The sequence below is a fragment of the Mobula hypostoma genome, chromosome 6 (assembly GCF_963921235.1).
Source record: "Mobula hypostoma chromosome 6, sMobHyp1.1, whole genome shotgun sequence".
NCBI lineage: Eukaryota > Metazoa > Chordata > Chondrichthyes > Myliobatiformes > Myliobatidae > Mobula > Mobula hypostoma.
The window spans coordinates 98,335,108-98,361,048 of record NC_086102.1 but is presented as its reverse complement, the minus strand read 5'-3'; the positions used below and the strand labels follow the sequence as shown (position 1 = coordinate 98,361,048).

The 25,941-nt window shown below is 43.3% G+C and overlaps 1 protein-coding gene across 5 annotated transcripts in view; it reads left to right on the top strand.

Annotated features, from left to right (window-relative positions):
- mbtps2 (membrane-bound transcription factor peptidase, site 2) overlaps positions 1 to 25,941 on the top strand; it is a 78,664-nt gene that overhangs the window by 37,937 nt on the left and 14,786 nt on the right. The window contains exons 7-10 of one of the 5 annotated variants that reach the window (XM_063051307.1): positions 7,765 to 7,945; positions 10,069 to 10,163; positions 18,189 to 18,384; positions 22,974 to 23,049. In XM_063051307.1, coding sequence (XP_062907377.1) covers positions 7,765 to 7,945; positions 10,069 to 10,163; positions 18,189 to 18,384; positions 22,974 to 23,049 — 548 coding nt within the window. Of the gene's footprint in view, positions 1 to 7,764; positions 7,946 to 10,068; positions 10,164 to 18,188; positions 18,385 to 22,973; positions 24,358 to 25,941 lie in introns of those variants that run through there. The other 4 variants (XM_063051308.1, XM_063051309.1, XM_063051306.1 and 1 more) reach the window with 4 other exon arrangements.

Below are 25,941 nucleotides of genomic sequence, written 5' to 3'. Positions count from 1 at the left end.
CTTCAGGATATCTTGGACACGATCAGAAATATCCCGGACCCTGGCACCAGGGAGGCAAACTACCATCCAGGTCTCTGGACTGCGTCCACAGAATCGCCTATCTGACCCCCTTACTATCGAGTCCCCTATCACAACTGCCCTCCTCTTCCTTGCCCTACCCTTCTGAGCTACAGGGCCAGACTCTGTGCCGGAGGCACGGCCACTGTCGCTTCCCCCGGGTAAGCTGTCCCCCCCAACAGTACTCAAACAGGAGTACCTGTTGTTAAGGGGCACAGCCACCGGGGTACTCCCCATCACCTGCCTTTTCCCCTTCCCCCTCCTAACCGTGACCCACTTGTCTGCCTCCCGTGGCCCCGGCGTGACCACCTGCCTTCCACTCCTCTCTATCACCTCCTCGCTCTCCCTGACCAGACGAAGGTCATCGAGCTGCAGCTCCAGTTCCGTAACGCGGTCCCTTAGGAGCTGCATCTCGATGCACTTGGCGCAGATGTAGACGTCCGGGAGGCTTGGAGACTCCAGGGCCTCCCACATCCGACACCGAGAACAGCAAACTGCCCTCACAGTCATAATGCCCCTCTCCTCAAATAGCAACAGAAAATGAATGTCAAACCTTCCTCGCCTCGCCCGCTTCCGCCTCAGCCCGGTGAGCCGAAGCCCTTAAGTCTTCACTCTGCTCCCGGCTCACTCCGCCGCCCGCAAACTACGCTGCCCGCTCTATGAGGCTTTGTTCCTTTTAAATCTGCCGTGCTGCACTGCCCAACGTCACACACCTGCGCAGTCCCGCCTCTCAGAAAGCCGTTGGAGAAAAAAAATAACGAAAATTTCAAAAATCTCTTTCTCGGCACTCCCACTCAGACTCTCAGACTCCTTCTTCGAATCAAACCCGAAGCAGGATGTCTGCCCTTTTAAATCTGCCGCGCTGCACTGCCCGACGTCACACGCCTGCGCAGTCCCGCCTCTCAGAAAGCCGTTGGAGAAAAAAAATAACGAAAATTTCAAAAATCTCTTTCTCGGCACTCCCACTCGGACTCTCAGACTCCTTCTTCGAATCAAACCCGAAGCAAGATGTCTGCCCTTTTAAATCTGCCGCGCTGCACTGCCCGACGTCACACGCCTGCGCAGTCCCGCCTCTCAGAAAGCCGTTGGAGAAAAAAAATAACGAAAATTTCAAAAATCTCTTTCTCGGCACTCCCACTCAGACTCTCAGACTCCTTCTTCGAAGGAAGAGTGAGTAAGGGATTTGAAAGTTGGAGGGGGAGGGGGAGATCCAAAATGATAGGAGAAGACAGGAGGGGGAGGGATGGAGCCAAGAGCTGGACAGGTGATAGGCAAAAGGGATACGAGAGGATCATGGGACAGGAGGTCCGGGAAGAAAGACAAGGGGGGGGACCCAGAGAATGGGCAAGAGGTATATTCAGAGGGATAGAGGGAGAAAAAGAAGAGTGAGAGAAAGAATGTGTGTATAAAAATAAGTAACTGACGAAGGGTCTTGGCCTGAAACATCGACTGCACCTCTTCCTAGAGATGCTGCCTGGCCTGCTGCGTTCATCAGCAACTTTTGTGTGTGTTGCTTGAATTTCCAGCATCTGCAGAATTCCTGTTGTTTGCGTTTTTAATTTAAGCAAATATCCTTCAATATGATAAGTTAATAATAAATTCTACTGTGATTGTAGTTCCACTCTTCTTTTAAATAATTCAACGTTTGGAAAGATTGCGTTGAGATTATCTAATTCTTTAATTTGTTTAGCAATTTCATCTAATTCTATTTTAGTCTGTTTCTTCAACTTAGCTAAATAAGAAATAATCTGACCACATAAATAAGCTTTTAAGGTATCCCAAATTACTAACATTGAGATGTTTCCTGTATTGTTAAAGAGAAAAAACTCTTCTATCTGAGTTTCAATAAACTCAACAAAATCTGAACTTTGTAACAAATGTTCTGGAAAATGCCAAGGTGGTCTTGTTGAAACAATATCTTTCAAATCAAATACTAAATTTAAAGGAGCATGATCAGAAATAACAATTGCATCATATTCACATTTCTGAACATTAAGTAGAAGTCGAGGGTCGGCTATAAAATAGTCGATTCTCGAATATTTATTATGAACATGTGAAAAAAGGAATATTCTCTATCCGTAGGATGCATATGTCTCCAAACTTCGATTAAGCCATAATCAATTAAAGAGGAATTAATAAGTGATGCAGAACAATTAGGGAGTTGATGTCTAGATGATGATTTATCTAACAGGGGATTTAAGCAAATATTAAAATCTCCACCAATTAATAGCATATATTCATTTAAATCAGGTAATAGAGCAAAAATATTTTTTAAAAATGAAGGATCATCAGTATTTGGTCCATATATATTAACCAAAACCATTTTTTAAATTTTAATAGTTCCTTTAACAATCAAAAATCTACCATTGATATCAGATATAATATCCTCCTGATTAAAAGGAATATTGGAATCAATAAAAATGGAAACACCCCTAATCTTACTTTGAGAGTTTGCATGAATCAGAGGATCCTTCCAAAATTTAAAAAATCGATTGTTATCACATAACCTGACATGTGTCTCTTGTACAAAAATTATATCAGGTTGGAATCGATTAATAATTTTAAGTGTTTTCTTACGCTTAATAGGATGATTTCAACCACGGACATTCCAACTTAAAACATTTAACTGTTTAACTAACATCATGAAACTTTATATCTAAAGAAAGCAGTTAAACACATGTCAGGATAAAGAAATTTGAACTGGCGATAATAAACACAGTAATAATAAATTGTATATGCTCTGGAATTCCATAATGGGAATAAAAAATAGAAATTAAAAAAGTAAAAAACCCACCCAACCTACAAAGCCCAGAAATGAGTCGATATTAATTGATGCAAGCCCCAAGAAATGCATAGAAACAATTCTGAACTCCACCTGCCAAGGTAAAAGGTACAAATAAAAAAAGTAATCTGTCTCCCTCTCCCAGATATGCAACTCATTACAGTCGACATAGAAAACATTACAATTGAATTAGAAAAAACAGTTAACAGAAACTGCCTTCGATTTGGAAAATAACTTCCATAACATTAGATAAGAAAAAAAGCACTTCCAAAACAAATTCTTGAAATATTTGCACAGGAAAGAAAACATCGCCATCTTTAAATTTTTACATCTAACTATAAAACGTAAAAGAAACCTGAATAGTAGTTAAGAGTTCTTAACAAAACCATACAAAGCAAAAAGAAACAATTAAATCGTATATATAGCGAACAGAAAGAAATTCTAGAAAACTGGATGTCCAGTCCTTATATACTTCCATCCCCCATCAGGAAGGTCTCAAAGCTCTACGCTTCTTTTTGGATTCCAGACCTAATCAGTTCCCCTCTACCACCACTCTGCTCCGTCTAGCGGAATTAGTCCTTACTCTTAATAATTTCTCCTTTTGCTCCTCCCATTTCCTCCAAACAAAAGGTGTAGCTATGGGCACCCGTATGGGTCCTAGCTATGCCTGCCTTTTTGTTGGGTTTGTGGAACAATCTATGTTCCGTGCCTATTCTGGTATCTGTCCCCCACTTTTCCTTCGCTACATCGACGACTGCATTGGCGCTGCTTCCTGCACGCATGCAGAACTCGTTGACTTTATTAACTTTGCCTCCAACTTTCACCCTGCCCTCAAGTTTACCTGGTCCATTTCCGACACCTCCCTCCCCTTTCTAGATCTTTCTGTCTCTGTCTTTGGAGACAGCTTATCCACTGATGTCTACTGTAAGCCTACTGACTCTCACAGCTATCTGGACTATTCCTCTTCTCACCCTGTCTCTTGCAAAAACGCCATCCCCTTCTCGCAATTCCTCCGTCTCCGCCGCATCTGCTCTCAGGATGAGGCTTTTCATTCTAGGACGAGGGAGATGTCTTCATTTTTTAAAGAAAGGGGCTTCCCTTCCTCCACTATCAACTCTGCTCTTAAACGCATCTCCCCCATTTCACGTACATCTGTTCTCACTCCATCCTCCCACCACCCCACGAGGAATAGGGTTCCCCTGGTCCTCACCTACCACCCCACCAGCCTCCGGGTCCAACATATTATTCTCCGTAACTTCCGCCACCTCCAACGGGATCCCACCACTAAGCACATCTTTCCCTCCCCCCCTCTCTCTGCATTCCGCAGGGATCGCTCCCTACACAACTCCCTTGTCCATTCGTCCCCCCCATCCCTCCCCACTGATCTCCCTCCTGGCACTTATCCGTGTAAGCGGAACAAGTGCTACACATGCCCTTACACTTCCTCCCTTACCACCATTCAGGGCCCCAAACAGTCCTTCCAGGTGAGGTATCACTTCACCTGTGAGTCGACTGGGGTGATATACTGCGTCCTGTGCTCCCGATGTGGCCTTTTATATATTGGTGAGACCCGACGCAGACTGGGAGACCGCTTTGCTGAACATCTACGCTCTGTCCGCCAGAGAAAGCAGGATCTCCCAGTGGCCACACATTTTAATTCCACATCCCATTCCCATTCTGACATGTCTATCCACGGCCTCCTCTACTGTAAAGATGAAGCCACACTCAGGTTGGAGGAACAACACCTTATATTCCGTCTGGGTAGCCTCCAACCTGATGGCATGAACATTGACTTCTCTAACTTCCGCTAAGGCCCCACCTCCCCCTCGTACCCCATCTGCTACTCATTTTTATGCACACATTCTTTCTCTCACTCTCCTTTTTCTCCCTCTGTCCCTCTGAATATACCTCTTGTCCATCCTCTGGGACACCCCCCCCCCGTCTTTCTTCCCGGACCTCCTGTCCCATGATCCTCTCGTATCCCCTTTTGCCTATCACCTGTCCAGCTCTCGGCTCTATCCCTCCCCCTCCTGTCTTCTCCTATCATTTTGCATCTCCTCCTCCCCCTCCAGCTTTCAAATCCCTTACTCACTCTTCCTTCAGTTAGTCCTGACGAAGGGTCTCGGCCTGAAACGTCGACTGCGCCTCTTCCTATAGATGCTGCTTGGCCTGCTGCGTTCACCAGCAACTTTGATGTATGTTGCTTGAATTTCCAGCATCTGCAGAATTCCTGTTGTTTGTAGAAAGAAATTCTAAATGGTTTAAAATTTCTACAGTCTTCCAATAGATCTCATAAAATATCTTCTAAAGTTAAAACCGTCCAAACCAGTCTATCTCAAAAATAAAGGTATTTTTTAATACCAAGACTTTTTGTATTTCTCAATTCTTCCAATCTCATCATTCCTTATATCGCAAAACGATCAAATAGTTGGAAGTCTTCAGACTTCGGACTCATTCGAGAGAGAATTAATAAAACGCAATGCGTCGGCTGGATCTTCAAAGATACGAACCCCAGAGTCTTTAGCGAAAAACCTTAGTTTAGCTGGATAAAGAAGGAAGGGATACATCTGCTTTTGAAAAGCCATTCGCATTACGGTCGCGAATCCAGAACGTTGTCGAACAACTTCGCGTGGAAAATCTTGAAAGAAATGAATCTCAGAGCCTTGAAATTTGAACAGTCTTTGTTTTCTTGCCAGTTTAATAACACGATCTTTGTCTCGAATACGAAGGAAACGCACAATAACATGACGATCTTTACCTTCTTTTGGAACTCCAATTCTGTGAGCTACTTCGATATCGGGCAATTGTGAAAATGCCTCAGGAAATAGAGATTGAAACATTTTAGCGAAATAGTCCAGTGTGTTGGCAGATTCTGATCTCTCTTTCAATCCAATAATTTGAATGTTATAACGACGAGAACGAGATTCCAAATCAACAATCCGACGTTGTGCTTTTTCCAAATGAGAAGAAATGTCAGCCACATTACGGGTTACTTCTTTAAGATCCGAGATCAAAGAATCAATTTTTCCCTCCAAAGGAAGAAGATTTTCTTTTTGTTGAGTTATTTCAGCGACAATAGAGCTCATTTGACTTTCTAATCTATTAACCCAGGCTGGCTCTTCAGAAGCTTCGTCGGTTTTTTTTAGATTTACCATTACCAGTATTTGGAATTTTTTTTTGAGCTTCTCAAGGTAGCCGCAGTTGTAATTAACATTTTGAAAGATCCGACTGAATAAAGTTAAAATTTCAAAATTTAAGTTGGGAAAGGAAGAAATTAAAGGCAGACAGAAAGATGCTGTCTTACATGTTCACAGGCAGAAGGCGGAGTTTGCCTGACAAATCTTTTGGAATTCTTTAAAGAAATAACAAGCAGGATAGACAAAGGAGAATTGGTAGATGTTGTGCACTTGGATTTTCAGAAGGCCTTTGACAGGGTGTCACACGGGCTATTTAAACTAAGAGCCCATGGTTTAACGTGGATCGAACATTGGCTGATCGGCAGGAGGCAGTGAGCATCAATAAAGGGAGCCTTTTCTGGTTGGCTGCCCATGACTAGTGGTGTTCCACAGGGGTTGATGTTGGGACCACTTTTTCTTACATTCTATGTCAATGACTTGGATGACATGAATTGAAAAGATAAGATAAAACTTTATTCATCCCGAAGGAAATTATTGTTGCAAGGTTGTTCAGTCAGAAATATATATTTTAAAATACAAAATGTAAGCATTGGGGTACAAAAAATACAAAATATGCATTAAAAAGTAATAGTGCAAAATACAGGTGTGCAATGAAACCATGTACTTCAGGAGGAAGAGTTGTAGAGTCTTATAGCCACAGGAAAAAAGGATCTCCTGTGGTATTCTGTGATGCACCTTGATGGAATCAGTCTGTTAGTAAAGGTGTTTGTCAGGTATTAATGGGTTTGTTGCAAAGTTTGCAGACGATATAAAGATAGGTGGAGGGGCAGGTAGTGTTGAGGAAGGACTTAGACAGATTAGGAAAATGGGCAGATGGAATATAGTTCTGGTCATACATTTTGGTAGAAGAAATAAAAGTGTAGACTATTTTCTAAATGGAGAGAAAATTCAAAACTCCAAGGTGCTAAGGGACTTAGCAATTATGGTGCAGGATTCCCTAAATTTGCAGGTTGAGTCGGTGGTGAGGAAGGCAACGGCAATAGCATTTATTTTGAGAATATATGGATGCAATGTTGAGACATCACTTGGAGTATTGTGAGCAATTTTGGTCCCCTTATCTAAGAAAGGATGTGCTGACATTGGAAAAGGTTCAGAAGAGGTTCACAAGAATGATTCTGGGAACAGAAAGATTATTGTATGACGAGTGTTTGATGGCTGTGGGCCTGTACTCATTTGAATTTAGTAGATGAGGAGGGGATCTCATTGAAATCTATTGAAATATTGAAAGGCCCAGATAGAGTGGATGTGGGGAGGATCCGATAGAGTCTAGTACCTGAGGGCACACCCTCTGTTCATTTAGAACAGAGATGAGGAGGAATTTCTTGAGCCAGAGGGTGGCGAATCTGTGGAATTCATTGCCACAGACAGCTGTGGAGGCCAGGTCATTGGGTGTATTTAAGGGAAAGGTTGATAAGCTCTTGATTATTCAGGGTGTGAAAGATTACGGGGAGAAGGCAGGAGAATGGTTCAGCCATGATGAAACATCAGAGTAGACTTCGATGGGTAAAATTGCCTAAATGTGCTTCTATGACTTCTTGGTATTATTAGTGTAGAATTCTCTCAAGCCTAACCTTTGTACACTTTCCTGAGAGGCAGTGCCCAGAACTGAACAGGATATCTCAATTTTGTCATGACCAGAGCTTTATAACACAAAGTAACTCCCTTTCCTCTTAATTCAAGCTGATTATTTTACTCCAGGTTTAATTGTGCATATTCTCTGTTTCCCAGAATTCACCAGCCAGTGGACCCAGAGGACTGTTTACCGGTGATCTTATTAAGTATGTAGAAAAATGTTCAGTTCACTGTGTGGAAGATTGGCACAAGTGCATTGAAGAAATCCATCAGAAACCTCAGACTGGATACTGTGTTAATGAAGTGACCCTGCAGCACCTCAGCTCTGTGGCTCGAGGTACAGATAATACTCTTTGGAAGTAGATGCTGAAAATGTCAGGCAGAGACTGAAAATTAGTTAACATTTGACACTGAAGAGCATTCAACAAACTGGGAAATAGTAGGAGGTGTCATATTTTCAGCAGATGTAGAATCTGGGGAAGGAGGTTAGTGATTAGTTGGCACAGGAAGCTGAAAATGAAATGACACTGAGACTGATACTGAAATGACGTGTCTCCTTTGGAACATCTGGGAGAGAGAAGATCCCAGTGGTGGGAATGGAGTAGAAGAAAGATAGGGATTGGACAATTATTTTTTGTGTTTAGTGTCTTTGTATTTTAACCACCTCTCTGGTTTATTTGACAGACATATACATTATTTATCCTTCAGAGAATTATCTGGTCCTTTGCTGTGTGGAGCATTTCCCAATGTTGAAGTAGTTCCAAAGTAATTGATGGGCTTGATTCGTTCCGGGGCTGTGGCCTGTGTAATTTGTATTTTAAGTGGACGTGAGGGAGAATGGAATAGAATTGGGTAGAGAGAAGTAACTAGTTTTGGACACCTCTGCTATCAGGAAACATTTCATTTAAATCTGTCCTATCTCTACCCCTTGTAATTTGTTGGAATAGAGTATGAGCAAGACTAAGCAACCGAGGCCCAAACTAGATGGAGTGAGTTGGGTTCAGTGAAGAGGTAACGAGTCCTCAGAGTTGGCTGCAGTGTGGGCGGTGGACTACAGACAACAACGAATGTTCGTCAAGACATGGGAGTTAATTCTACAGAATCTACACCTGAATGGATGGTGGAAGCAGATACTCTGACATATAATGTACAGTATCTAGACATGAAGTTGAACCACATTCCATGCTGGTAAATGGGATTAGTGTACTTAGCTACTTGTTGGACTGTAGGGCCTGTTTCTGTGTTGTATGACTCTGACCCTGTAACTCCGCTCTTGATTGATGATAGTCTCTGAAATAACATTGGACATGGCAGAAATAGCCGAAGCAAATGCAAATTAATTTATTGTCATGTGTACCTAGATACAGTGAAAAGCTTTTTGTTTTGTGTGTCGTCCATACAGATAATGCTGTGCATAAGTACATTGAGGTACTAAAAAATAAAATACATAATATAGTGTTAGCATTACAGGGGAAGTGAGTGCAGGTAGACAAATAAAGTGGAAGGTCCATGATGAGGTAGGTTGGAGTTTAAGAGTTCATCTTTTAACATATGAGAGGTCTGATCAAGAGACTAAGAACAGCCGATAGAAGCTGTCCTTGGGTTTGGGAGTTCATTCTTTCATATTTTTGTACTTCTACCCAATGGGGAGAGGGGTAAGAGAGAATGACCAGGGTAGGGAAGGGAATATGTTGTCTACTTTCCCAAGGCAGTGGGAAGTGTGGATGGAGTCAGTGGAGGAGAGGTTGATTTGCATGATGGACTGGTTTGCATTCACAACTCTGCAATTTCTTGCAGTCTTGAGCAAAGCAGTTGTCATACCCAGATGTGATGTACAGTTGAAGTCGGAAGTTTACATACACCTTAGCCAAATACATTTAAGCTCAGTTTTTCAGAATTCCTGACGTTTAATCCTCGAAAACATTCCCTGTCTTAAGTCAGTTAGGATCACTATTTTAAGAATGTGAAATCTCAGAATAATAGAGAGAATGATTTATTTCAGCTTTTATTTCTTTCATCACTTTCCCAGTGGGTCAGAAGTTTACATACACTTTGTTAGTATTTGGTAGCATTGCCTTTAAATTGTTTAACTTGGGTCAAATGTTTTGGGTAGCCTTCCACAAGCTTCTCACAGTACATTGCTGGAATTTTGTTCCATTCCTCCAGACAGAACTGGTGTAACTGAGTCAGGTTTGAAAGCCTCCTTGCTTGCACACGCTTTTTCAGTTCTGCCCACAAATTTTCTGTGGGATTGAGGTCAGAAAATATGTCAAGTCTGGTTCATCCTTGGGAGCAATTTCCAAACGCCTGAAGGTATCACGTTCATCTGTACAACCAATAGTACGCAAGTATAAACACCATGGGACCATATTTAAGTTCCAGATATTTCCATAATCATATTAGGAGATCTTAAGTTTCCCTGTGGAGCAACCGAGAAATATTACTTTTTCTTCTCTGCAGCATACAAGAGGCTTGACGGAACCACTGAGTGTTGTAGCAACAACAGCCTTGTGGATATTTGCTTTTCTTACCATGGCAACTTGCAGATGCCCCAGGTGAGCCTCACCACACTTAGTTCTCACACGACTAATTCAGTGTTTAACAACCGTAAAAGTCCTCCCGTCTTTATGCAAAATTAAACACAAGAGATTCTACAAAACACATTGTTTCCGTGATCTGCGCTTGATGAAAAACAAAATATTTGAACTGCTAACTGGGAAATAATGATAGTTTTGTTACAACTAATGTTGACGTCTGGATCAACCTTTTCTGACCATTATAATCCAGCAGAAACCCGTTTAATGAAACCTCACATTAAACAATGGAACAAAATCTGAGGTTTTTACCGTATGATATTGTCAGGGAAACAATAGGTAGAATACTTCGTTTGAATACTTCATTTTTCCACCTTCAGCGGTTTTTAGCCACTTTAATTTCCTTTCCCACTTCAACTTCTCTGCCTCCTCCACTGCCAGGATGAGGTAGAATGTAGATTACATGAGCAGCACCTCGTATGCTGCCTGGATAGTCTACAATCTGCACATGAACTTAGAATTCTCTCATTTCAGGTTACCCAAACCCACTTCCCTTTTTCTCTGTCCTCCTGATCTACCTGGTTTCTCCTACATCCACCCCAATCATTCTGTTCCTTTCGCATCCTTCTCTGTCCACCTGCTCATTACCCACAAATTTCTCTCTTTTAGGTCCCCTCCCCCCATTATTCCAATCTTCCTTCCCACCTCCCTCAGTTGAATCCGTGCACATCTTTCCTCTTTTACCAGATTCAATCATCTGAAGCCTTTTGTGGTGGCCACCTATCACAACCCAGCCTCTATTGTAGTGTCTACTCTCCCCTTGTCCATTTGTCTATCATGCCTCCTCAAATGGATCAAGCTATCACTTGCCAGCTCCTGTTCCCCTCCTTCCCCCACCTCTTCATACCGGCTACCTCCCCCTACTCTCAGTGCAGATGAAGGATCTCAGGAGCTACCCATTTCCCTCCATCGATGCTGCCTGAGTTCTTCCAGTGCTCTAGATTCCAGCATCTGTAGTCTTGTGTGCCTCTATGTATAATTTGATACCTTTCCTACAGTTTGGAATAATAAGTGTAAGTTGCTGTTTATTTATTTTGTATTTTTTTAAATCTCTCTGTGGCTGTGGGCTTTGCAGGCTCAGCCCTCATTTAGTTCATCTTCATCACCATTACGTGTGATGTGGGTGATCATGGTCTTTGACCATGATTGTTCTTGGCAAATTGTACTGAAGTGCTTTGCCATTGCCTTCTTCTGGGCAGTGTCTTTAACTACCTCGACTATACCTCTTCCCACCCCGCCACATGCAAAAATGCCATTCCCTATTCCCAGTTCCTCTGTCTCCACCGCATCTGCTCCGAGGATGAGGCTTTCCATTCCAGGACATCTCAAATGTCCTCTTTCTTTAAGGATCGTGGTTTCCCTTCTACCATCATCAATGATGCCCTCACCCGCATCTCCTCTATTTCCCTCACTTCGGCCCTCACCCCATCCTCCCACAACCACAACAGGGACAGAGTTCCCCTTGTCCTTACCTACTACCCCACCAGCCTCCGGATCCAGCACATTATCCTCCGCAACTTCCGCCATCTTCAACAGGACCCCGCCACTAAGCACATCTTTCCTTCTCCACCCCTCTCTGCTTTCCGCAGGGATCGGTCTCTTCACGATTCTCTTATCCGCACGTCCATCCCCACGGATCTCCCACCTGGCACTTATCCCTGTAAGTGCAAGTGCTACACCTGTCCCTACACCTCCTCTCTTGCCACCATTCAGGGCCCCAAACAGTCCTTCCAGGTGAGGCAACACTTCTCTTGTGAGTCTGTTGGGATCATCTATTGCATCCGGTGCTCCCGGTGCGGCCTCCTCTACATCGGTGAAACCCGACGCAGATTGGGGGACCGCTTCGTCGAGCACCTCCGCTCCGTCCGTCACAACAGACAGGATCTCCCGGTAGCCACCCACTTCAACTCTGCTTCACATTCCCATTCAGATATGTCCATACATGGCCTCCTCTACTGCCATGATGAGGCTAAACTCAGGTTGGAGGAGCAACACCTCATATACCGTCTAGGTAGTCTCCAGCCCCTTGGTATGAACATAGAATCCTCCAACTTCCGGTAATTCCCTCCCCCTCCTTTCCTCTATCCCTATTTCACTCTGCCCCCTCCCCCAGCTGCCTATCACCTCCCTCTTGGTTCCGCCTCCTTCTTCTACTACCCATTGTTTTCCTGCCTATGACGTCAATGCTTCCCCTCCCCCACCCCTTTGTCTTTCAAATTACTGGTCTTTCAACCAAACCTACAAGCATTCTTCAAATCCTTCCCCTTCCTTCATTCTTCAGTCCTGACGTAGGGTTCCGGCCCGAAACGTTGACTCATCATTTCCACTGATGCTGCCCAACCTGCTGAGTTCCTCCAGCATACTGTAAGTGTTGCTTTGATCCCAGCATCTACAGATTATTTTGTGTTTAGTGTCTTTAGAAGACGAGTGACCCCAGCCATTATCAATAGCGGAGGGAAAGAGGGCCTTATGCCTCATTTGGTGGAGACATATCTCCACCACACCACCCAGAGCATTTAATTAGCATCCCTAAATGCCCTTAAGAAGATGGTGAGCTGCCTTCTTGAACCACTGCAGGCCTTGAGGTGTGAGTATACCTACAGTGCTGTTAGGGACGGAGATTTTCCAGGATCCAGCAACATGGTGGAACGGTGGTATACTTCCAACTCAGGACATTATGTGGCCTGGAGGGCAACTTCCTGCTGCTGCTGTCCCCTTGGTTTGCTGCCCTTGTCCTAGCTGGTAGATATCATGGTTGGAAGTGCAGTATAGAGAGTCTTGAGCTATCAATACTGTCCTGAGAAGTGATCCACATCCTGAAAAAGATGTTTGAAATAAAATGAATATGCATTGTTAAAAGCTGTCCCCCTAGAATTCATCTTGTGGTATGTTAGTAAAAGTCTTTCTTTCAGAAAATGATGTATTTCTACCTTCTATGTTCAATCTGTAGACAATTGGATACTAATGTATAACTCCAACTCCAACACAAAACACGATACTGTTGTTGGAGATTAAATTAAATAGCCGGATATTCTCAGTACATCAGCCAGCATCAACAGAGGCAGAAAAACTGTCAGAGTTCAGGTCAATAATGATTTATCAAACTCTGTTTCCACCCATACCCCCACCATTCACCCTGTCCCTCCTCTGTCCCACTGTGTCACTGAATTTCCAAACATACCCTGTCACTTCCTCCTCCCCATCCATTCCCCCCACCCCCACCCCATCCGACCATATCAGCTCAAGTTTCCCAGTTTGTCAGTGTGTTTGGTCTCTCTGATTCCAACTTGACCCCTAATCTCTCCTCTTCATCCCCCAATGTCTTCCCATCCCTTCTCATTTCGTGCCTGGGTGAGCTGCCTGAATGATTATAGCTTGGTAGCACTCACGTCTACTGTGATGAAGTGCTTCAAGAGGTTGGTTAGGGCTAGTGTTAACTCCTGTCCAAGTAAGAAGCCACAACGCATCTACGGCAGACACAATCTCACTGGCTCTCCACTTGGCTTTGGGGCACCTGGACAACAGCAATACTTACATCAGGTTGCTGTTTATATCGATTATAGCTCACTATTCCTTTTGCGCACTATTTATTTATTGTAACTACTAGTAAGTTTTTATGAATTGCACTGTACTGCTGCCACAAACAAATTTCACAACGTGTGTCATTGATAAGAAACTTAATTCTGATATTGATTTCTGCTTCATCCCTCTTGCTCCACTCTTTTGCCAGCACCTCCTACTCTATCCGAGTCTCCATTTCTGCCTTTACTTCCTTATTTCTGCCACACAGATGTCACCTCCTCCACTGCCCCTCTTTCATCTTTTTCCACAACTCCCACCCCACTCATGCCTTCTCATGACTGGCTGTCTCTCAGCCCCTAATTATCCCTGGACTCTCACTGTCTACTCTTGCTATTCCTGCATGCTGTCACCATTCCACTTCCTCCTTCAGTATGGTTGCACTCCCTGTATCCTCTGACTTTGAAACAATGGTGTTTTGCCACTGGTAGCAATGCCATGACATTTGAGCCCAATTAATTAATGAAAAATTTCACTTCCTGTTGACACATTTACATTATACCTTGAGAAACAAAGCCTGTATGATATCATTTCCATCTTTAGCGAGGGGCAATGACTTTCTTTCCCCCGGGGCTTCTTGGTTAGCACAAACCAAATTGTCCTTCAGGATAGTGTTCTCCTGTGTTATAGTAGTCCAAGTAACAGAAATTCACCTATGGGAAGTTCACAAAACAAAGCCAAAAAAAATTGAGGAATAGAGTGGAAATTCACATTCATGGAACTTGTCAGTAAAATAAACACAAAATCGGGAAGAAAAAGCCAGATTTTGTCAATGCTTCACCTTGCAGAAAAATCACAACATGGATAGTTTTCTAGGAATATAACTCTTCCTTGACATGCAGGTATACTGTACTCAGAAACTTTCAAGAAGCATATGAATGAATTTAGTCCACACCAAAGTCACAGCTCTCTCCCCACACTTCTCTTTTTCACCCTTCACCCTCCCCCCTCCCCTACAACCCATCACCACCCTCCCCAAACTTGTACCTCAACCTCCAGCACACAGAGCTTTGATATACCCATGAGGTTTTGATTTTGCTGAAATTTAAAATACTCTGCAATCCTAAGAACTAATGGGAAAAAAACAAGAGAAAATCTGCAGATGCTGGAAATCCAAGCAACACACACAAAGTGCTGGAGGAGCTCAGCAGGCCAGGCAGTATCCATGGAAAAAGTACAATTGACATTTCTGGCTGAGACCCTTCATCAGGACTGGAGAAAAAAAGATAAGGAGTCAGAGTTAGAAGGTGGTTGGAGGGGAGGGAGAAACACAAAGTGACAGGTGAAACGGGGAGTGGGGAGGGTAAAGTAAAGAGCTGGCAAGTTGATTGGTGAAAGAAATACAGGGCTGGAGAAGGGGGAATCTGACAGCAGTGGACAGAAGGCCATGGAAGAAAGAAAAAAGGGAGGAGCACCAGAGGGAGGTGATGGGCAGGCAAGGAGATACGGTGAGAGAAGGAAAAGGAGATGGGGAATTGTGAAGCGGGGTGGGGGGGGGGCATTACCAGAAGTTCGAGAAATCTCAAACCTGAGTTTGACCTCATCACGACAGTAGAGGAGGCCATGGACTGGCATGTCAGAATGGGAATGGGAAGTGAAATTAAAATGGGTGGCCACTGGGAGATCCCGTCTTATATTCCATCTGGGTAGCCTCCAACCTGATGGCGTGAACATCGATTTCTCAAATTTCCAGTAATACCTTCCTACCCCTCCATCCTCTTTTCCCTCTCTCACCTTATCTCCTTGCCTGCCCATCATCTCCCTCTGGTGCTCCTCCCTGCTTTTCTTTCTTCCGTGGCCTTCTGTCCATTCTATCAGATTCCCCTTTCTCCAGCCCTGTATCTCTTACCATTCAACTTCCCAGCTCTTCACTTCACCCCTCCCCCCGCCTTCTAATTCTGACTCATCTTTTTTTATCCAGTCCTGCTGAAGGGTCTTGGCCTGAAACGCAACTGTGCTCTTTTCCTTAGATGTTGCCTAGCCTGCTGAGTTCCCGCAGTATTTTCAAGATTCAAAAAAGGATTCAAAAAACTTTATTGTCATTCTAACTACGTCAGCTCTGCAGGGCAGAATGAGACAGTGTTTCCCAGGAGCAGTGCATGCCACACCAGAACTCGTCAGTTTTTCCGACATAGTATGCCCTGATGCTAACGAGCATATTCCAACTGTATGTTATGCGTCCAGGACAAACAGAACAAACACTATATACACTTATCACTCCCCGAGGGGCCACTGCGTCCATGTGCGCCGCCATCTTAGATCTGGTGAGATTTTGTGTAACTGATGGGAACAGGAGGCTGTCAGTGAGTAGGTGTTTAATTGTCATTCAACCATACTTGAATACCCATGAATACAGCCGATTGAAACAGTGTTACTCCAGGGACAAGGTGCCGAACACGGCACCAACAGTCACACACAGCACAAGGTATGTATAGCACATGTAGTCACACAAGAAAAATATAATATAGCCTAAGTCCCTAAGTTGCCTCGTAGATTGATGGAGCAATATGTTTTCAGCAAGAACAAGCCCTCAGTATTCTGCAGACGAATGCACCCAATCCCACTTGTCTTCCATCGAGCGAACAGTGGAGGTGATAATTGGTGGGAGGGACCTGCCCCAATCCAGCATGGATGTCGCTGCACACTGCCTCTGGCAGCTGCGATAGGTGACACTCTGGAACAAGGCCTAGCCCTCACTACAACCAAGGCCACGCAGCTCCCCCGCCATCTGTCTTTTCCAATTAACCAGTGAACAGAATTTCCAGTATTCTACGTTACCAATGTTCAACAGACAAGAAAAATGTCCAAATCCATCACTCACTGGTAGGCTGCATACCGCCTTCACGCACCAACTCTGATGCCGTTTTGTAGTAGGCAATGACACAGTCCGCACCAAGACTAGTTCCTCCGCAATCGAGCAACACGCTGTTAAGGTAGACCTGCAGTACTTGAAGTTTTTTAATGTCCAGCAGTGCCTTGCGATTGTAAAAGGACTTTTAAAGAAGAGAAAAACACCTTTTAAATTTTACTAGCAGCTTGGAGAGTTTGTGTTAAAAATGTGCTGGGCTTGATAGAACCTCCACAGCTTGGAATACAGCTTGTATTACCCTTCTCAAGTGCTGTATACGACTTGGTATTTCTCGAGTGCTATATACCAGGGGTCCCCAACCTTTTTTGCACCGCGGACCGGTTTAATATTGACAATATTCTTAAGGACTGGCCGACCGGGGGGAGGTGTTCAGGTAGGGTTAAACTCACCTCAACATGTCTTTTACAGTTAGGGTTGCCAACTTTCTCACTCCCAAATAAGGGACAAAAGTAGCAGTCAAATACGGGATGCTTGTGTTTACCTCGAGAAAGACTACCATGACCATGAAGCCTTGCTCGGGCACCTGTGTGCGCATACATGACGTGCGCATGCGCGTACGTGCCGATTTTTTTTCCACAAATTGGTTTTGGCTTAATCTTCCCGACTACCCTGTACATACATTATTTCTACTTTATATAGGCTGTGTATTTATCATATTATTCCTGCTTTTACTATATGTTAGTGTTATTTTAGGTTTTATGTGTTATTTGATATGATTTGGTCGGTTATTTTTTGGGTCTGGGAATGCTCAAAAATTTTTCCCATATAAGTTAATGGTAATTGCTTCTTTGCTTTACACCATTTCGGCACAAAAGGTTTCATAGGAACGCTCTACCTTAGCGGGGGAAATACGGGACAAGGGCGGTCCCATATGGGACTGTCACAAAAGACTGTGGGTCAATTGTTTAAGAAAAATAACCAGATGGCTTTTGTCACAAAAATAGATTGAGGTGCTTTTATTTATCTCAAAACAAGAAAAAAAGTGGAAAAAAATACTATATATATATAGCCACCCACAGACTAAACACAAAAGAAAAAAAACCCAAAGCCTTGGTAACCTGAGGCTTATAACTGCTAAGCCCCCCCCCCCCCCACCACCAGACCAACCAAAAGCTAATTAACTCAATTATCCAAATTAAAGATGGTATCCTCCACCATCAGCACACCTGTGCAGGTTGCTGTTGCCTTGATATGAGACACCTCCATGCAGCAGCTCTGTTTCAGACCCAGTCACTATTACTGCTGGGGATGAGTGTTTTACTGAGTGTGTCATGTGCCGTCCGTAATCAGTGACGGGCCTTCGTCACAGGGACAAACCAATTTAGTCCAATATACAGGATGTCCTGGTAAATACGGGACAGTTGGCAACCCTATGTTCAAGTTCAACAGTGGGCGTGACAGGGAATGAGGAAAGGTGCAGCTGACTCATATCGTTTCCTCGCAGTCCACTACCAGTCCATGGCCCGGTGGTTGGGGACTGCTGCTGTATACGACTTGGTATGCCTCACTCTCTTTTGTTCATTTGTTTGGTTTTGTAGCATGTTTGCCTGCCAGCCAGGAAAACCATTGAATCTAGTCGGTTGTGTCAGCGGAATGCAGACTGTCAGAAGGAGTTTATCCGTAGCCTGTGTGCAAAGCCTTCCATGGAAAACCAAACCAGGCTGATCAGAGTCAAGCACTCGTCTGACATGGATATGTTATTTGTTGGGCACCCTGTACATCTTCAGTATGCAGGTATGTGGCAGTGTGGTTCTATAGACAATTGGCTGCATTACATTGAGTTAAGATTCACATCAAGTTCACTCTCTTCTGGCTGGGCTTCTGCTGCCAATGATCATGTGCCAGTTGAAATGGCAGGTGAGCAGAGAAATGGAGTCATCCTGTGCCAGATTCACTCTTGCATCTCAGTGCTCTGTGTGAGATCCTGGAGCTGGGGTGGGAAAACATACCTTAGAGATCAGTGATGTCCGTAGAACAGCACAGAATGTAACAGTTTCTGGGTAAGTACCTCAGCTCAGATATTGTTACTTTATTTTCATAGCTTTGGGATATTGATAGTGGCACATAATAAAAAGAACACAGCTCTCCATGGTTTGATTCTACCCCCAGTATCACTATCTCTCTCTCCTCTGAGCTTGCATACTTAGCTGCACTTTATATTGTTTCATTATAAAGCAGATATTTTGCTACTTCCTTCTTCTCAAAGTCCAAAGCCATCATCTTGAGCCTCCACCATGGAATCTTTTCTCTTACTACTAAACTCAGTCCATTTTATTAAAACCTGGCCCTGTTTTTGATCCCCGACCTGAACACATTGACCCTACTTGGGTCATGTTGCCAGGTTTGGCTCTCTATGGCCACTTCCTCAGGCAGATTGCCCATTTCTTTCAACTGGACATGGAGCAGGAGAATCAATGCAAAGTTCCATGTCGAATATGGAACCTCTCTCCTTTGGTTAAATCCACTTTCTCACTACATTGGTACCTGACCGTTTTGCATCCTTTTAACAGGGGCATGCGGCATGGGGTAATCGTTTTGTGTTCATTTGAGAAACATTTTGCTTAACCGAGTGATGTTTCATTCTTAAAAAGAAATGTGAGAGTATTAGGACATAGTTGTTCATTAACTTGCCAGTTACAGATAAAATGGGGTGAGAATTAACAGATGTAGGGACAGAGAGAAAGCAGTATTGGAATATTATTTTGCACTGATATTTATGAGGGAGGTGAAACAAAAGGACATTAGATGATGAGATGGGTAATGAGATTTGAATTTAAAATCTAATCTAGGAAAGAATAAAAGAGGCATTATCACGTATTTAATAATTCAGTAGAAGAAGGTGACATACCAGATTGTTGATGGATGTCTTACCTGTACTTAAGGAAAGTAGGATGTGTCATGCTAGTCAGCATAACATATGTAGGTGGTAGGAAAAATGAAGTAGAGCAAAGGACACACAGAGATGAGTTAACAAAGGAGAAAAGGGCACATAGAAATGAAACAATGGATCATCAGCTTGGGTTTGGAAACAAGAAAATCTTGCTTGATCAATTTTTAAAAGTTACAATATGTAGACAAATATATTACTATAATTAAATAGCTCTCGTTTTATATAACCTATCCAGGTTTTTGAATGACCTTGGTTAAGGTTCACTGTTGTAGACCAATGCATAAGGTCAGAGAATCTCTCATCAAGACATAAACAGCAGAGCATAGTCGTAAAGAGTTGCTATTTATGGGTTGGGGATGGGGAGGCAGAGGTGAGTCGAGGTGTTCTGCAAGGATCAATGCCAGGGCAACTGTTTGCATAGTAATAACTTAGACCTGATGGTAAACTTGCAGGGGTAGTCAACATTGAGGAAGATGGCAAACAAATGACTGATGAATATTAATAAACTTGAAGAATGGGTAAACGTTTGGCAATTTAAGTTCAGTTCGATATAAAAATAAGGTAATAACTTTTTTTTAGATTTTGAAGACATGTAGTCCTCTTTTATTGTCCTTTAGTGAATGCATGCATTAAGAAATGATATAATATTTCCTCCGGTGTGATATCACAAAACACAGGACAGACCAAGACTGAAGAAACTGACAAAACCACATAATTATAACATATAGTTACAACAGTACAACAATACCATAACTTGATGAAGAAGTCCATGAGCACAGTAAAAAGTTCAAAGTCTCTCAAATGTCCCACATCTCACGCAGATGGGAGAAGGAAGAAAAACTCTCCCTGCCATGCCCGACCACAATCCATCTCTGAGTCATTCGAAAACTTCGAGCCTCCGAATCAACTCTCCGACACCGAGTACTGAGCGCCATCTCTGTCCGAACGATTCGACCTCCATCTCGGTCGCCAACAGCAGGCAAAGCCGGGGATTTTGAGGCCTTCCCTCCGGAAGATTCCTGACCGCGTAGTAATGACAGCAGCGAATGAGCGTATCAGAAATTTCTTGAGATATTCCTCTGTGCTTTCACTTTTGATAGTAAAAACAAAGTCTCTATTACTTGGAAGGCGAGTGCCTAGTTAGCAGTAGGGGAATAAAGCAAAAGCACACATTACTAAAAGATGCTCAAAGCCACGAAATAAGTAAACACACTGGTTTGTGGAAGGAATTTAAACTGAGAAATAAACGCTAAACCTATCTGGAACATTTTTAGACAACATGGTATCATGTATAAATGCTGTCACCATATTAAGAAAAGAGCCCACTGGCTGTGGAAAGGGTGCAGAAAAGGTTCATAAATGATACAAGATATGGGAGAGTTTCAGATCAAGAAGGGTGAACAGACTGGATGCTCTTTCTTCAACAATATTGGGTGACTTAATACAGTAGAAATCTTTAAAACAGTAGTAGGCTTTCACAGAGAGGATCCGGAGAGACAAACACTTCCACCTTGGGGAAGAGCCTAACTGGAAGCCATCAACAGAAGTTGTTCACCATAAAATACAATAGGGCAATCAGTAGAAACAGGAGAGAGAAATACCCTTTTCACCCAGTGGTTGATGGTTGTCTGGAATTCACAACCTGAGGTAGAAACCTTGCCCACATTTAAAATGTACCTGTGAATGATCTGGGCCTGTCGCCCTGTGAGTCACAGTCCTCCAGCTGCTGGAAGGGTGGGATACAGTCGGGTAGCTGTCTAATGACCAGGAGGAACACAAGAGTAATAAATTTTTAATGATTCTGTAGCCAAAGTGTGGTAAAAACAAATTGGATATGCTGCTAGAGGAAATGATGAACCAAATGATGTTGATGGTTTTAAGCTGATGCTAGCAAGCAGGGGAGAGAGAGAAGAATGAAGGCCACACTGAAGATAAGAGAAAGATTAGCTTTATTTGTCACGTGCAAATCAAAACATACAGTGAAATGTGTCTTTTGTGTCAAAGTCCAACACAGTCCAAGATGTGCTGGGAAGCAGCCTGCAAGTGTTGCCATGCTTTGCTTCCGCTGGTAACATAGCATATCCACAACTTATGAACCCTGAGCCGGATGTCTTTGGAATGAGGGAGGAAACCGGAGCACACCGAGAAAAGCCATGCAGTCACGGGGAACATAGAAACTGTAGACAGTGGTGAGAATCAAACTCCAGTCTTACAACCGCTACGTTAACATGCTGCTGATTCAGTTAGACAAAGGGGATATCAACACCAACATAGATGGAGAACTCAATGGCCTGTTTTATGCTGTAAGATGTATAATTAGGACATTATGGAAAACGGATGCAATGGTTATCTTCATGATTACATCATATCTGAAACCATTAAGCCCAGCAGAATTTTCTGCTGCAGTTTCAAATAACTTCACACTTTCTGCAAATCTTCTGATTGCGAACCCTGTTTCCTAGCGTGATCATGTCAACAAACTTTGCCCATTTCCCCCAAGGCAATGAGTGGAGCTGGACCTTCCATTTCATTGAGCAGATATTTCTCACCTTTGGAAATGCTTTATGCAAAACATGTTATAAAACGACATTTTGACCCAAGGCCCTTCATCAGGACTGGAAAGGAAGGGGGAAGATGCCAGAGTAAGGAGGGGGAGGTGAAGGAGTACAAGCCAGAATGTGATAGATGAACCAGGTGTGTTGGGGAGGGAAATGAGGTAAGAAGCGGGGAGGTGATGGGTGAAAAAGGCAAAAGGCTGGAGAAGAAGGAATCTGATGTGAGGAGAGTGTATCATGGAGAGAGGAGGGGCACCAGGGGCAGATGAAAGGCAGTTGAGAAGAGAAGAGGTAACGGGTGGGGGGGTCCAGAGTGGAGAATTGAAGAAGGTGGACAGGAAAATTCCCGGTGGCCAACCATTCCAATTCCAACGTGCCAGTCCATGGCTTCCTCTACCTCCATGATGAGGCTACTCTTAGCAATATCTCATGTTCAGTCTGGGTAGCTTCCAACCTGATGGCATGAACGTCGATTTTTCAAACTTCCAGAGTTGCTCCTCCAATCTGAAAGTGGCTTCATTGAGGTTGTAGAGGAGGCTGTGGAGCAGCATATGGGAATGGGGGTTGGAATTAAAATGATTGGGCACCAAGAAATCCTGTTTTGTGCGAATGGGATGAAGGTGCTGGACAAGACAGTGCCCCATCTTTGTTGGGTCTCACCAATGTAGAGGAGGCCTCACTGGGAGCACCAGATAGACAACCCCAACAGATTCACAGGTGAAGTGTTGCCTTGCCTGGAAGGACTATTGGGACCCTGAATGGAGGTGCATTGATCTGTTAATTTTTTAAATGATTTTGTGGCCATGTTCATAAGCTTGTGGACTAATATGTTTTATGTGCCTTTGATGGGCTTCTGATATGTATTTTTTTGGTTGCAGTGAGTCTTACCAACTACATGCCACGCTTTGGTTTCCTACACTTGAACATCCCGGTTGTAATAGAAACTTTTTGCAAGTATCCTTTTCCTGTTGTCAAGAAGGTTGATGGAAGTCTCTCTGCGAGAGGGGTTGTCACATGCTGCCAAGGTTATGGCTGTCATAAATTCCCAAGAAGTAAAAACCTCCTTTCTAAGTTCACCCTTTCTGTTAAAATAATTTTTGTTGGAGCTCCCTCAACCTCTCTGCAAACTGCCCAGCTTCTCTTTGCCTCTCCTCTTCACCATTTCACCACAGCAAGGTTTGCCATACTTCCATCCACCCAACCCCTACTTTGTTTACACCATCCTGTGAGCTGTTGTACCATTCTCTGCAATGTGACTTGTAATTTCCCACCTTGAATCTCTGCACTGTAGAATAAAATGATTGGTTTTGACTCGTAGTCTTTGATCTGCTTGTCAACTAGAGCTGCTGTCACTATTTCTCCTCTACCTTTTACTTAGTTCCCCTTTGTCTCTACAGTTGTTCTTCAACTCTAACAGTGTCTTTCAAACTTCTCAGCCAATGCTAGTTTTTGGTACTGGCAACCATCCCAGTGCATGAATTTATACAACCTACTCTGGCACCACTTCCCATAACATGTAATTGGTTTATTATTGTCACATGTACTGAGATAAAGTGAAAAACTTTTGCTTGAATGTCATTGAGACAGATTATTCTATACACAAGTACATCAAAGTCATGTAAAAGAAAAACAAAATGCAGAATGTAGCAATACAGTTACAGAGAAAGTGCACTGCAGGTTGGCAAAGAGATCCAAAAGCTAAACTAGCTTCAACTTTACTGTACCCGTACTACGATCCTGATCCAATCAAACACTCTGTCCATACCGCATCCATTTAATGAGTGGGTGGTGGGACTTTCAGCTTTGAAATGGAAGCTGCTCTTCAAGAATACATCATCATCGTCATCATCATTATGTGCCATGTCATATAATGTGGGCTATCATGGTCTTCCATCTATCTTTAATCTGATCGTTGCCTGTGGAGAAGACCCCTTCATGCTGTTGTTTTCTGTATCCATGACCATGACCGTTTTGGAAAGATTTTCCACAGAAGTGGTTTGCCATTGTCTTCTCACAAACAAGAGAAAATCTGCAGATGCCGGAAATCCAAGCAACACACACACAAAATGCTGGAGGAACTCAGCAGGCCAGGCAGCATCTATGGGAAAGAGTATAGTCGATGTTTCGGGCCGAGACCCTAACATCAGGACTGGAAAAGAAAGATGAGGAGTTAGAGTAAGAAGGTAGGGGGAGGGGAGTAAGAAACACAAGGTGAGAAGGAGGGGTGAAGTAAAGAACTGGGAAGTCGATTGGTGAAAGAGATACAGGGCTGGAGAAGGGGAAGTTTGATAGGAAAGGACAGAAGGCCATGGAAGAAAGGGAAGGGGGTTGAGCACCAGAGGATGGTGATGGGCTGGTAAGCAAATAAGGTGGGTGAGGGAAATGGTGAATGGGGGGAGGGGTACAATTACTGGAAGTTCAGGAAATTGATGTTCATGCTATCAGGTTGGAGGCTACCCAGAGGGAACATAATGTGTTGCTTGTCCCACCCGAGTGTGGTCTCATTGTGACAGTAGAGGAGGCCATGGACCAACATGTCAGAATGGGAAATGGAATGGATGGCCTCTGGGATGGTGGAAACAGGATCAGGTTTATGAAAAGTGCAAGGAATGGGGCAAACTGAGCTGGGATAGATTTGATGGATAAATGGAGAGTATGATTCCAAGATTTTAGAATGAATGAAATACATAGATTAAGAAATCCACAGAATATCAATTTTAGTCCTACCATGACAGTAATGTAAAAGAATGATCACATCGGTACATCGAGGTAGTACAGGAAAAAGCAACAACAGAATGCAGAATAAAGCATACAGTTATAGAGAAAGTGCAGTGCAGACCAACAATAAGATTCAAAGCCATGTCAAGGGAGAAAGTGCTCAAAAAGCTGAAAGACCTCAGGGGACATAAGTCACACGGACCAGTTGAACTGCTCCCTAGGGTTCTAAAAGAGGTAACGGTAGAGATTGTTGAGGCATTAGTAATGATCTTTCAAAAATCATTGGACTCTGGCATGGTGCCAGAGGACTGGAAAATTGCAAATGTCATTCCACTCTTTAAGGAAGGAGGAAGGCAGCAGAAAGGAAATTATAGACCAGTTAGCCTATACTCAGTGGTTGGGAAAATGTTGGAGTCGATTGTTAAGGATGAGGTTATGCAGTACTTGATGACACAGGACAAGATAGGACAAATTCATCTTGAGTTCGTTAAGGGAAAATCTTGCCTGACGAACCTATGTTGGAATTCTTTGAGGAGATTACAAGTAGGAAAGATTAAAGGGATGCAGTGGATGTTGTAAATTTGGACTTTCAGAACACCTTTGACAAGGTGTCACACATGAGGCTGCTTACCAAGTTAAGAGCCCATAGTATTACAAGAAAGTTACTGGCGTGGTTTGAGCATTGGCTGATTGGTAGGAGGCAGTGAGTGGGAGTAAAAGGATCCTATTCTGATTGACTGCCAGTGACTAGTATTGTTCTACAGGGGTTGGTGTTGGACCGCTTCTTTTTATGCTGTATATCAATGATTTAGATGATGGAATAGATGGCTTTGTTGCCAGGTTTACGGATGATACGAAGATTGATGGAGGGGCAGGAAATGTTAAGTAAACAGGTAGGCTGCAGAAAGACAGACAGATTAGGAGAATGGGCAAGAGTGGCAAATGAAATACAATGTTGGAAAATGCACGGTCAGGCACTTAGATAGTAGAAAAAAATGTGCAGACTATTTTCTAAATGGGGAGAAAATCCAAATATCTGACATGCAAAGGGACTTGGGAGTTCTTGTGCAGAACACCCTAAAGTCTAACTTGCAGGTTGAGATGGTGGTGAGGAAGGCAAATGCAATG